At 47.5% G+C, this 14,039-nt stretch overlaps 2 protein-coding genes across 2 annotated transcripts in view; one reads left to right on the top strand and one right to left on the bottom strand.

The window, feature by feature from the left end:
* The window catches only part of RAB5C (RAB5C, member RAS oncogene family), a 34,375-nt gene extending 22,490 nt beyond the window's left edge, over positions 1–11,885 (top strand). The window contains exons 2-6 of the mRNA XM_006901651.1: positions 6,952–7,206; positions 8,782–8,933; positions 9,223–9,345; positions 10,431–10,524; positions 10,989–11,885. Coding sequence (XP_006901713.1) covers positions 7,041–7,206; positions 8,782–8,933; positions 9,223–9,345; positions 10,431–10,524; positions 10,989–11,104 — 651 coding nt within the window. The 5' untranslated portion in view covers positions 6,952–7,040 and the 3' untranslated portion in view covers positions 11,105–11,885. The remainder of the gene's footprint in view (positions 1–6,951; positions 7,207–8,781; positions 8,934–9,222; positions 9,346–10,430; positions 10,525–10,988) is intronic.
* A 752-nt stretch (positions 11,886–12,637) lies between these two features.
* Positions 12,638–13,114, bottom strand: HSPB9 (heat shock protein, alpha-crystallin-related, B9). Its single transcript, XM_006901719.1, has one exon. It carries the CDS (start codon positions 13,112–13,114, stop codon positions 12,638–12,640), a length of 477 nt encoding a protein of 158 aa, XP_006901781.1.
* Between the last annotated feature and the right edge of the window lie 925 nt (positions 13,115–14,039).

Raw genomic sequence — 14,039 nt, 5'->3', positions numbered from 1 at the left:
CTGCAGGCCTTGACCTTCTGCAGCAAGCAGGGTTGTGTCATCTGCATAACGCAGGTTGTTGATGATTCCTCCACCAATCCTGATGTCACATTCCTCCTCGTACAGCCCAGTATCTCGGATGATCTGTTCTGCATACAGATTGAAAAGGTATGGAGACAGAATACATTCCTGATGGACCACTTTCTTAATTTTGAACCATCCAGTGTCTCCTGTGCTCTGTTCTTATGACTGCCTCTTGGTCCAAGTATAGGTTTTGCATTAGCACAATCAAATGTTCTGGGATTCCCATTCTTCTCAGAGTCAGCCATAGCTTGTTGTGATCCACACAGTCAAAAGCCTTTGCAGAGTCAATGAAGCACAGATAGACATTCTTCTGGTATTCTCTGCTTTCTGCCAAGATCCATCTTACATTTGCTGTAATATCCCTAGTACCGCGACCTCTTCTAAATCCAGCCTGCACATCTGGCAGTTCTCTGCTGATGTATTGTTCCCAAACGTTTTTGGATAATATTCTGGAGACTCTTGCTTGCATGTGATATCAATGTGATATCAATGATATTGTTCGATAATTTCCACACTCTAATGGGCCACCTTTCTTTGGAATGGGAACATATATCGATCTCTTCCAGTCAGTTGGCCAGCTGGCTGTCCTCCAGATTTCCTGGCACAACTTAGTGAGCACATCCAGGGCAGCGTCTGTTTGTTTGTTGAAATAAATCAATTGGTGTGCAGTCAACTCCTGGAGCCTTGTTTTTTGCCAATTCCTTTATAGCAACTTGAACTTCCTCCTTCATCACCATAGGTTCTTGCTTATATGTTATTTCATTAAATTCCTCTGTGTCAGCCAATTCCTTCTGATACAATGACTCTGTGTACTCCTTCCATCTTCTTTTTATACATTCTGGATCATTCAACAATCTACCCAAACTATCTTTAAGCATTGCCACCCGTGGCTTGAATTTGTTCTTCAACTCCTTCAGCTTAAGAAATGCTGAGTGAGTCTGGCCCTTTTGATTTTCTGACTCCAGCTCTCTGCACATTTCATTATAGTATCTTGCTTTGTCGTCCCAAGCTGCCTTTTGAAATTTTCTATTTAGCTCTTTGATTTCTTCCTTTAGCTTTGGCTTCTTGGCGCTCTAATGCACTACTCAGAGTCTCATCTGACATCCATCTTGGTCTTTTCTTCTTCTTTAGCCTTTGTAATGATCTTTTGCATTCTTCATGTAGAAACCTAAAATATAGAAGCAGCTTTGGAATTGTATGATGAGCAGAGATTGGAGCAAATCTGCCAGAGTTTTAAAGTGCCTGACAGTAAAAGCCAACACTAATCTGTCAGTTTGCCATATTGTAGTAATTTCCATAATGCTGTGTTGCTGGAAGCTGTACCATTGGTTTTTAAAAAGCCAGAAGGGTACCTGTGTTGGACAGGATTTAGCAGAGCTTCCATTTCTGGAAAAGAGACCGTTGAAAGCCCTGTTAATAATGCCAGAACATTGTTGGATATCATTCTCACAACTGGATGAACAGATGGCATCATGATAGGCGGAGAGAAGAGTGGAGGTGTCAATGATTTCATTTTACTTGCATCCACAATCTATATTCATAGTAGAAGCAGTCAAGAAATCAAAAAACATATTTCCCTGGGGAAGTCCGCTGAAGCAGAATTATTTAAATACTGGAGACCAGAGCTGTCAGTTTAAAGACTAAGATGCATCTGATCCAAATCATGGTATTTTCAATTGCTTTGTATTCAAATGAAGGTTGGACAATGAGTAAAGAAGACAAAAGAATCAATGCCTTTGAATTACAGTGTTAGTGAAGAGTATTGAATATCCCGGGGACTGCCAAAAGAATAAACAGATTTGCCTTGGAGGAAGAACAGCCCGGGTGCTCTTTGAGTCAATACTTTGGGCTGTTGTCAGGATGGGTCAGTCTAGAAAAAAGGCATCATGCTGAGAAAAGTAAAGGCTTGGCAAAAGAGAGGAAGGCAGGCCCTGGATGAGATGGATTAACATGGTAACTACAGCAGTGGATTTGAGCCTGGCAGAGACCTTGAGGAGGAGCAGGGGAGGCCAAGGGTCGTTCCAGGAGTCTCTGTGAATCATAATTGATGCAACGACACTTAACAACCTAGATTGCCTTTAAGAGACCATTGGTGGATGTTGATTGAATTGTGCACATCAGAAGTAATTATTTGAGGACTTAGAAGAACAGGAGGTGAACCTGAACACTGGTGGAGGCAGAGAGAGAGGCAGCCTCAAGAAACAGCGGCCAGCGCAGGAGCTGATCCTCAGAGTAGACCAAGTATCTTTAGGCTGGAAGCTTCCTGGCAGGGTGGAGAGACTTGAGGGCCATGTCACTGACACTTAGAAGTGACATTGATGATCCAAGTAGTGAGAGAGCTGAATGCCATAGGGCTGATGCGTACTAACAGAGTGGGGATCCTTCAGGAGCTGAGAAACTCAGAGTGTGGAAAGCAGACCTCAGAGTAAGGCTGTATAGCCTTGCAGATCTCAGAGGATGGGGTCACGGTTTCTGGGCTTTCAAAGAGTAGGGCCATAGCCTTCTAAGGTTCAGAGAACCAGATCTTTACCAACAGTTCCAGAACATGGGGCCTAACATTCACATATTGAACTGCTGACCAAAAGGTTGGCAGTTTGAATCCACCAAGTGGGCGATGGGCAGTCTCCTTCTGGAAAGACCTACAGCCTTGCAGACCCATTGGAGAGTCTCCATGAACCTGATTTGACTCCATGGCGGTGGGGTTTGGGGTTTTTGGTTTTTTTCTTTTTCCGTTCATTCATTGTTGCACATTTTCCTCCTGCGGTTTGCGTTTTATAGGAGCACGAGATAATTAACTAGGTGTGTTGCCTCTTAGACTGGGAGGTACTGATTCCTCATCACCTCTGCAGCGTCACTCCTAGCTGTTTTGTTCTTTGTTGGAATCTGTTCCCCTGTCCCTGCTCGTTCAGGCCTCCTTGGGGGGCCCAGGCTTTTGCTCAGACCCAGCCCATTCTCTGCTATCAGTCTAAAATTGTGTCATGTGGACTTTGTATAGTAGCCAGCCTGTGACCCCATCGTGGATTTTCCCTGTCTCTGGCCTTGGGAACTCCTCCCACTCTTGGGAGTTCTCAGACACTGCAGAATCTCTGTGCCTCCCAGTGAGCAGCAGCCTCAGAAGAGTCTCTGACACATAGTACAGAGGGTGGAGGGTGCCCACGTCATTTTTCCGTAGCAGAGAGCAGAAAGATGAGACAGATCTGGTAATGAGCTTGGAGGCAACCGTGGATTGCAGCTAGTTACATTGATGGCCTTGAGCAGGGCATTTCATGCTTGAGCCTCAGGTTACTGATCTAACAAACCAGGGGCAGTTTTAAAGCTTAACAGAGATAATGGTTGTGTAATTTCCGCATAAATGCTTTAAAAGTTATTTCATTCTAGTATGCAGTCTGTACATAGCCATTGTGAAGATGACCTCGAAGAAGCAGAAAGCACAGCCTTTGCCTCCTAGCCTGTATCTGTGTTATCTTACAAACGTTGTTGTCAGGAATGAAATGAGAATGCATCTAAAACCATGAAGTATTTTTAAAATGGCGTTTCTTGTTACAGATTGACTGAGGTGATCCCACACTTCCTTCGTTGTGTTTTTAGGGAAGAGGTGACCCCCATTGCAAGTCTCTTTCCCTTTGGTACTGTCCAGAAAGGAAACTGTTGTGCCCTGCTACTGAATTATTCTTCCTGAGGCTGGGTTTTCAAATGAGTTGCTGGGAGAACTTGGATGAGAAGAATGATTTGCAGTTGAACAAAGCCAGCCCTTTGCCGTCACCCTCTTGCATGAGCACAGACACTTGCTTTCCACAGACCTCCTCTGTTCACCGACACCCCTGTCCCTTAACTGTTAAGAAACTACCTTGTCAGAGTGCAGGTCAGGGCTTCCCCTGAAATCTGCTTCAAATGACCCCTCACCTAAAGACTCCTTGATGGATAGTGTTGTTGTTAACTGCTGTCAGGTTGATCCTGACTCATGGTGACCCATCTGTGTGGAGCGGCAACTGCTCCGTAGGGTTTTCAGACCTCCAGGCTTGTCTTCTGATGTGCGTTTTGAGGGGTGTGAACTACCAACATTTTTATAGGAGCCATGTGCTTAACTGTTTATGCCACCCAGGGATTCCTATGCATAGGGTGGTGGTGGTGGTTGTTTTGTACCATAGAGGCAGAACCGACCCATAGCTAACCCTCCAGTGGGTTTTCAGAGGCAGTAAATCACATGGGAGGAGATTGCCCATTCTTCTCGCATGGAACAGCTGGTGGCTTCAAACCGTATGTCTTTGAGATTGCAGTGTAGTCTAACAAAATAATTTTCTATTTACTGTAGCATCAAACATTATACAGAATATTCAAGATATAGTACCTCAATTCAGAACTCATTTGTAAAACATTCTCTGTGTATACTGAGGGTGTGTGTGTGTGTGTGTGTGTGTGTGTGTGTGTTGCATACCATCAGAAAGCTGGATAATGACTTGATGATAGAAGGAGAATTGATGCCTTTGAACTGTGGTGCTGAAGAAGAGTATTGAATATACCGTGGACTATTAAGAGAACAAACAGGCTTGTCCTGGCGAGGGTGAAACCAGGTAGCTCCTTAGAGGCAAAGATTCTTAAGCCCCATCTGACATAATTTGGACATGGTGCAAGGAGGGACCTAGTCCTTGGAGAAGGACATTATGCTTGAGAAGGTAGAGGGACAGTGCTGGAGGGAAAGACCCTTGATGAGATGGATTGACTCTCACTGGAGTAATGGGGATAGGTGTGTTGGAGACAGTGAGCTTGGCTCAGGATGGAGCAGGGGTCAGAGCTCTTATATATAGGATTGCTATGAGTCACAGGCAACTTGACAGCACATAACAACCACCATCTACGTAGAACTGACTCATAGCTGACCCTCCAGCGTGTTTTCAGAGGTAATAAATCTCACAAAGATTATCTTTCTTCCAAGGAGCCGCTGATAATTTTGAACCGCGAGCCTGTGTGTTAACAGTACAACTCCTTACCACTAAGCCACCAGAGCTCCCTACAAGAGAAAAAAGATTTTATATATTTATATATATGGAGCTGTGGTAGCCTAGTGGTAAGAAACTACTGTAATCCCCAAGGCATGCGGTTCAGATCCACCAGTTGCTCCACAGAGGATGGGCGGTTTTCTCCCATGAGATAAACCCACTAACGGGTCAGCTATGGGTCATTTTTGACAAGGTGGTACTCAAGAACTATCTATATCTATATACACACATAAATACACAGTAAACTATAAAAAGATACAAAATTAATACATAAACTATAAAATCAACTATATATCAAACTAATTATAGACATACACACATACTCAAAAAAAATTCTTTTGTAGTTGAGAATACACACAGCATGCACACTGTAGTGACATTGATTACATTCTTTGCATTCTGGGCAACCATTCTCATCCTTCTTTTCTGAGCTGTTCCTCCCCCATTAGCATAAACTCACTGGCCCCTAAAAATAGTCTCTCTCATCTTTCAAGTTGCTTTGCAGATTGGATTTAGTATATAGATAGATTTTAAAGAGCATAATTCTCAATGCAGACATTCTTTACTAGTTAGGCTAAACCATTATTTGGTTGTAAGAAAGCTTCAGGGGATAATATGTGATTTTAAAGATAATTTCAGGGTAGTAGTTTTAGTGAGTCTGGATTCCATGAGAATTTGACATTCTGTTCTGCATTTTCTCTCTTGTGATAAGAGTTTCTCCTGACATCTTCTCCTAGAAACTTCTAGAGATAGATTTCTCATGCTTCTTGAACAAGTTTTGAGATTTGCAAAGTGCTTGCCAAGTGACTGAGGTATGAGGTCAATCCCCAGCTCTCATTGCACAGGTCTCTGTGTCCTGTGCTCCTCTCCACACTCCGCTCTGCCAGCAGAGAACAGAACTGAGGTCTCTGTTTAAAAGAGAGAATTGGCAGCCATGCTGACTCCCAACAGAGCTCTGGCTTTGATGGGTGTTTGTTTTTGTGTGTGTTTTGTTTTTTAATGGGTGTGAGACTTCTGGCTCATCAAAAATGAGAACTGGGGAACGAAGCTCAGGATTAGCTAATGAAGTGTTGCTTTTATTCATTCTACAGCTGTCAGGGTGCATGATCAGCCTCAAAAAGTGAAGGTTCATCAGTCCTGCTGGTGGCAGGAGAAAAGGGCAATTAGATTTGACTCTTTTGCATGGCCAGACGCTGGTCCTTGAGTGCCCAGAAGGTTGACCAAGCGCCTTATCTCAGGAGCTTGCTGCTAGAACTGCCTGTGCCGGTGCCTGCCTCCCCACCCACTCCGGCTCTGCACTGGGGCAGGCTGGGATCAGAGCTAACTTGCTGCAAATTCATTGTTTGTTGACCTAAATCCTAGCGTCTTCCAAGGTGCTTTCTGTATCTTAGGGAACTTGTTGGCCAGGCCTGCATCCACCTCCTCCTCTCTCAGATGTGTGAATGTTGATGTTTGTATCTGGGATCAGAAAGTCAGTACATTTGCTCAGAGCCAGGAACCCGAAATTGGAAGTCTCCCCTTCTCCCTACATTGAAATGGTTACAGAGCAAATTGACCCTTCTAACAGTCTAGTTAGGGGTCCCTTCCTAACTCGGCTAAGGGGAGCTAGTCTGAAGGGAGGTCATAAGGAGACAGTTCTGACTTAAGAAGGACATACAGAGCCCTGGTGGTGGAATGGGTTTCATATTGGGCTGCTAACAGGAAGATCGGCAGTTAAAATTCACCAGCTGCCCTGAGGGGACAAAGTTGAGGCAGCCTGCCTGCATTAGGATTTATGGCCTCAGAAACCTAATGGAGGGTGGTGTTGGAGGGTTGGTTTTGGGGTTTTTGTTTGTGAGTTTACTATACAGCAGTTCTGAACTAACCCATATGTGTCATTTCTTCTTTGTAGTTGGAGACCCTCTCCCCACTAAGTGCCTCTTTGCCTAGCACTGGCCCCCCAGCCCCACGCTCACTGGTACAGCAACAGCAGATCGGGCCATGGCGGGTCGGGGAGGTGCAGCACGACCCAATGGACCAGCTTCTGGGAACAAGATCTGCCAATTTAAACTGGTTCTGCTGGGGGAGTCAGCGGTGGGCAAGTCCAGCCTCGTCCTCCGCTTTGTCAAGGGGCAATTCCACGAGTATCAAGAGAGCACAATCGGAGGTGAGCGGGCAGGAGGGAATGTGGGAACGTCAGAGAAGCCAAAGAAAATGGCCTGGCGTTGAGGAGAAGGGAAGCGACCTGCCCAGGGCAGCAGCACCCCTCCCTCATCTGAGTGCTGGTATCAAAGCCAGCAGTTCCATGCAAGGGAGAGTCAAGAAGCACCACTAGCAGGAAAGAGCTGAGAGTTCAAAACTGACTTCCTTCCTAGCTTTGCCTCTTTATTATTTATATGGCCTTGACCCTGACCTGGCCTCGCCTCTGGGATGGGAGAGGCTGAGCCTGGATTTCGACAGGCTCTTCCTGGAGCCCTTATACCTCAGCTTCTCCCTGTCTGAGAATCAGCCTGGGAAGTCATGGCTGGAGAGGAGACTAGTGTTTCTGTTCCTTATCTCTTTTTTTCTTTTTCCTCCATCACATTGGGAAACAGGAGTGACATCCACTTCCTAAACAACATGCCTCTGGAAACTCTATATGAGCTTTGATAAATGACGATAGTTATAGAAAGGCTTCAGGTCTTTTGTTCATAGGGTCGCTATGAGTAGTGCTCGACTTGACAGCAATCAGCAACAACAAACCATCACATTGATTTCCCAGCGTTAAAGATGTGAGGGTCTAGGCTCAGCCTTAGTGGCCTCAAGGGCCCAGGCTGTCCTTGGTCTTGAGTCATCCTTTCTCTGCCCTCTTGGTTGGTAGGTGGTGTCCAGGCAGCTGAAACAAAATGGTCCATGTCAGCGGTTTTCTTGCTGCCTCTTCAGCACTGGGGTCAGGAGCTGATGAAGGGGAAGTGAGGCGGAGCCCCAGGTCCCTCAGTGAGGGGGAGGGTAAATGAGAGTAGACTTTCCTCAGAAAGCTGGATCCTCTTCTGGGTCCAGGGCCAAGGAGGCTCCCACATGTCTACTCCAAACCTGGGATCTTCCTTTAAAGCATTTGTGCAAACACCTCATGTTCTTCAGCCCCCTCAGGCCTGGAGGCTCGGCCACGGCATGGTCATAACAGCAGTGGGTCTGGGTCAGAGTCAGAGAGGGGAGAAGGAGGTGGTGGCTAACCACAATGCCTGGAGGTAGCGGGTCAGTGGGAAGCTGGCCACCCAGCCTCTGCCTGACAGTGGAACAGCCTGTCCTCCAAGGGTTCCCTACCACAGCTGCAAGTGAACACCCTCTGGAAACTGAAGGGCTGCAGTACCCCTGGGCCAGAGCATCCAGAGGTCCTGGAGCCGTTTCCAGCTGGGCTGTGCTCTGAAGAGAGGCGGAGAGGAAGATGAGAAGTGCTGACTGTTTTCACTCCTGCCTCTCAATGCTGTCTACCCCAGAGTGGTCCCAGAACAGTTCAAATGCAAGTAGGCATCCTTCCTTTTGCTGCTTTGCCCAGGCTGAGTCTGGAAAGCCTGTGCACTCTTCATCCCCAGACCTCACAAGCAAGATACAAATTCTACCTAGCCAGCTGGGCCCTCTTTCAGCTGCTGGGCTGGACCTTCTCTGTACCTGTCATGGCAGCAGGCAGCAATGTTGGTGCCTGGGGGCAGCCGTGGAAGTGTGGGATGGTGGCTTGCTTCTGACGATTCCTTCTCTCTCACAGCGGCCTTCCTCACACAGACTGTCTGCTTGGACGACACAACGGTCAAGTTTGAGATTTGGGACACAGCTGGACAGGAGCGGTATCACAGCCTAGCCCCCATGTATTATCGGGGGGCCCAAGCCGCCATTGTGGTCTATGACATCACCAACACAGTAAAGCATTTTTCTTTCTCCTTCCCCCCCTACTCGTCTTCTCAGAGCCCCAGGAAGTGGGTTATAGAGGCTCCCATTCCAGGTCCCTCAGCCCTCCAGGCCCTGCAGCCTGTCTATACTTGGGGTATGTGAATGTAGGTTTTCTCTATCTGAAAGCATCTCCCCAAAGAATCTTTAAGGTGTTGACACCTTTAGACACATTGGCTATGACTAAGTAAGCTTGTCTAGTGTATGAGCCTGGGCAGGATGCCTCCTCCATCCCCTTGACATTCTGTCCCTGTCTCCCCAGGATACATTTGCACGGGCCAAGAACTGGGTGAAGGAGCTACAGAGGCAGGCCAGCCCCAACATCGTCATCGCACTCGCAGGCAACAAGGCAGACCTGGCCAGCAAGAGGGCCGTGGAGTTTCAGGTGGGGAGATGATGGGACGTAAGTGGAAGGGCAGGGTGTACCGTCACCCCCTGGCTCCCCCCTGGCTGCTCAGGGCCCTTGGGAAGGCCCTTGCCAGGAGGCAGCAAAAAGCTTTAATCTTCTGTTCCACTCCAGCCTACAAAGGAAGCATCTGCTTCTCCCTGTTCATTTTCTTTGAGAGAAGAGGGTGCATATGTATAGGGTAAACTTGTTAATTTTCTACTCACAAATTGACTTTTTAATTCAATTTGTTGAAGAACATAATTTTTAAAAACTTAATAAAAGAGGGTATACAGAAATGTAAATCTCTCCTTGCCTTAGAAACCCAGGTTCCTACCATTTTTTGCCTTTCCAGAAATTGACACGTGCAGTGAATCACTTTACACAGCTGGGAGTATGCTGCCATGTATTGCCATGACTTCTTTGTCCCTGGTCTCTTACTGGTGGTCTTGCAGGTTGTTTGGGACAGCAGCTTGCTAGAAGCGGTGCTGTGGTCACCTGTGCATACCTGTGCTTTTGTCCAGATGTGCAAGTGTCATTGTGGAGTAATGTTCTTGAAATCTCCCTAGTCCAGTAATTGCAAGAGCAAGAAAATAGAGCATTTGTAAAATTCATACCTAATAGTTATCTTGTCTCTTTAAAAGTGTTATTTGTCTGATAAAAGTTGTTTTCTACAGAATACATTTCAGGATTGCATCAACAAATTATAAAAGTGAAATCATGTTTGAAGAGAATAGTGATAGTGAATCATTTCTAATAAGTTAAATGCTTTTGTCTTAACTTTATCTAATTAGGGAATCCTATGCCAGTTTTTAAAATTACATACTTTTTGGTATAATAAGTATAAAACTTTTTTTTTAAAGAAAAAATCTCTTAAGCAATCTCTTAAGAAAGAAATCTACTGATGGGTGTGAGCTCAGAAGAGCTATATAAACAGGACAGAGTCATGGGGCTGAGGTCTCAGGAGGAAACGGAGCAGGGAAGACTTTGTCCTGTCTCTGTTGTGTATAATACACCTTGGTCAGGGAGGATTTTAATCCTAGGCCCAAGTGCTGATGTTTCCCTCCCACTTCTCTCCAATCCAGGAAGCACAAGCCTATGCAGATGACAACAGTCTGCTGTTCATGGAGACATCAGCAAAGACTGCGATGAACGTGAATGAAATTTTCATGGCAATAGGTTAGTTGCCTCCCACCAAGAGCGTATCACTGCGCTGCCCCACTTGAGCAGGTCTCTGGGTGGTCCCTCACTATGCTGATCATCCGATAAAGTAGTCGTCGTCTTCATCTGACTCTCACCCCCAAATTTTCTAAAGCCTGTGCCAGTATTTCAGCACCTTACTCCTTCATGCTTTCTCTAGATTCCAGTCACTATTTCCCTTCCTACTTCCTGAATTTTTTTTTTTAGCATTTAGAATCCTGCCTGTGGTCAAATCCTAACTCTCTCACTTAATGGCTCTGGTCTTGAGCAGGCTGTGTAACTTCTTTTTGTCTCAGTTTCCTGAGAACACTCCTGGGATAGACTGCTTCTCTGTGTCAGTTATTATTGACCGCGTGGAGAAGGCCAGATTCTGCTCCATTGGTGTCAGGAATGAGTACTGGGTTGCCTACTCAAATGCATGTTTCTCCTCCTCTCCCACACAGCTAAGAAGCTCCCCAAGAATGAGCCCCAGAATGCTGCTGGTGCTCCAGGCCGGAACCGAGGCGTGGACCTCCAGGAGAACAACCCAGCCAGCCGGAGCCAGTGCTGCAGCAACTAAGCCCCCCTTGCCTACCCACTGCCCCCACCTCCTCCGCCTGAACGACCCGACTGGAATCCAATCTAACCAATCGCACTTAACGACCGGGCCACTGCTGGGGGGGGGGCAGGGGGAGGGGTCCACCATGATTTCTCCATATAATTTTGATCATAGGCCGGAGTGAGTTATTCCACCTGCACCTTTCTGTACAAATACTAATTCAATTTTAAGTCTTAAGTCACTTTTTTAATATATATGATCTGCTCTTCCCACTTCCCTTTCTACTGTCCCCCTACTTTTCCTTTGCTGGTAGTAGCCACATGCTCCGTTCCCCTCCTCACTCTTGCGCATGGGGCAGGGCGCTGGAGCAGTTAACCCTTCCTTACTTTTTGCTGAGTAGAAGACTTGGCAGTGCATCCACATCCTTACCTGTTTGGAGGGGGCTTTGTCTGGGGTTGGGGGAGGCTGTGGAGGCTACAGATGGAGAGCAAGCTCTTCCCTCTGCAGGCTGTCTTAGACTGCACCCCAAAGCCCCACAGCTGGGAGAGACAACATTACTACAACTACTTATCACACGTTATTGTGACAGCCATGAACCCGTTGCCCACCTGCCCCACCTTGGTCACCCTGACCTCTGGCTCTGAGCCTCGTTCTGACCAAATCACAATGATGAGTATTTGGGGGTGGGTGGGTAAGGGGGGGTGTTGGGGAGGGACGGAACCAACTTTTTCTGTATTTTGTATTGTATGTTTTCTTCAACATGTAACCAATCAGTATCTTGTCAATATAGTCAGCCGATCGACCTTGGTCTTGTCTTGTCTTTCTCTGGCAGTTTATCAGACCAGGCCTCTTCCGTTTTCTTGATGTTAATTTGAAATCAGCCACTGAAACTTGTTAAAACAACAGCCTTTTTTTCCCCCTAATGTAAGGGGATGCTGGTGGTCATGGTAACCAAGAGAAAGAGGCTCTTACTGTGAGCAGCATCTGTGGGGTGGGGGTGGGGTCAGACTGACCTGGGGCTGAATCTAATGGATATTTAGTTCCAGGGCCCAGCATCAGCTCCTCCCCTGCAGAGTGTGTCTAGTTTGTATTTCAAGATTATTGGGTTCTGGAAACACCAGACATGAGCAGTTGGAGTGGGCCTGTGTGGACTCTGTCCTCTTACCCTAAAGAACATCCACATCCTCTAGAATTTTGGCTGCCCTCCCTGTTTTCCTCACTCTGCCCCCAGTACCCTATCTCTCCCCACCCATGTCAAGCTATCCCCTTCCCTGGCCCTGAGGGGCCCACCCTCTGCTGGTTCTGGAGCCACAGGAAACGTGGAAATCCCAGCTGTGGCTGTCAAGGGCTGCGTGGCCCTACTAGTAAAAGGAGCTGAGTAGGGCTACACTCATCTCCAGCTCCCAGGGAGAGCTATGGAAGCCTTGATCTCTGAGGGACGTCCACCCAGAGGTACCTGCCCCATTCAAACAGCAGCTCCACTTCCTCTGACCCCAACCCCCAGAAGAAGACCACAGACACCCTGGTTGCTGCACATCGAGCTGGTTTACTGGCTTAGGCTAGGTTGTAACTTCTGGAGTAGTGGCTCTCGAGATTTGGAGTGGAAGACTGCCAGGATTCCAAGACAGGCAGTACCGGGCACTGGCTTTGAACACACAGGTAGCCAGAGGGGCTCAGCATGCAGGTCAAGGTGGCAGGATCTAGGTCGGGCGGTAGTTGCATTTCCCGGTGCACTTTTCGCTTCATGCGGATGCCCCCATTTGGTCCGCAGCTCTCCATCTGCTGCTGGCCGGTCACCGTCAGGCACCTCCCATCGACTCGCACTTCCAGCTCTTCCGGGTTGAAGCCATGGGTATCCACCTTCAGTTGGAAACCGCTCTGTGTTGGATCATTCTGCGCGGGCAGTTGGTCATCCTTTAGGAGCCATACTGGCAGTCTGGCTCCTTGTGTCTGCTCAACAAGAGCAGGACTGGAACTGCTAAACGCCGCCACCTGCTTGTCGTTGGAGAAGCCGCTCCCAGCCTGCTGCATCGATGTGAGCAACTGTTGTCCAAGAGCGCGCACAGATGAGCGCAGCTCACCCAGAACGAGGCTGCGCGCGTGGCCGAGCACGAGGGTCGCTTCTAGGGATAAATCCGCATAAAAGGACGCTTCACTCCGTGTGGCCGGCTCTGCCCTGTCGGGTTCAGCTTGGTTCCCTTTGCTGCCTAAGCATGAGCAGTTTGCTCCTGGATAACTTTTGCTTTGCAGAGTTCAGGGTCAGGTGTACACAGTGTACCCCCAAGGGCCTTTTGTCCTGAATCCTGCTCCGTTCTAGGACTCTTTCCCCCCACCCTCTTCATAGGTCACAGAGGGTCCATGCACAGGACTGGACTGGGCCTAAAGGAACCCTACCCTGGAACCTCCTATCTGGGGCACGTGTGGTCTTTCTGAGTTACTCATTTTCCTGACCTTGCTACAGTGGCTCTTCCACAACATTTGAATGCTTCAAGGTGGGCACACCTTGCCCTCAAGAAGAGAAGAGCCCTCTTCTAGGCTCCACCTCACTCCCATCCCAAGAACTTCTGTAATCACAACAATGCCTCTAGCACTCAGCATTTTTAAAATAAACTTATTAAAACAGAAAAGTGCATAAACCCATATGCATTATCACAAAATGCATACTCATGCAACTTACACAGCTCAAGAAATGGCCGTGGTAGAACTCTCACTTCCTCTGTAACTGGAATTTTGTCCCTGAGGGTAGGGAGCCCTGTGGGGCAGGGGCTTGTGGGACTGGTTTTGTGGAGAAGTGCGTGGCACCCCAGGCCCCCAGCAAGCTTCCACCATCGTGCTTGGGAGGTGAGCAGAGCCCTTGCTAGTTAAGAGATTCTTTCATATAATCTGTCTCCTTACGTGCTTTCGCCCCTAAGAGGACAAATATCTTTACCATCACAGAGGCTTCAAGGAGGGTTCA

Source organism: Elephantulus edwardii, unplaced genomic scaffold (genome assembly GCF_000299155.1).
Source record: "Elephantulus edwardii isolate Elephantulus edwardi_28Jun2011 unplaced genomic scaffold, EleEdw1.0 scaffold00340, whole genome shotgun sequence".
NCBI classification, from domain to species: domain Eukaryota; kingdom Metazoa; phylum Chordata; class Mammalia; order Macroscelidea; family Macroscelididae; genus Elephantulus; species Elephantulus edwardii.
This window is presented reverse-complemented; position numbering and strand designations above follow the sequence as displayed.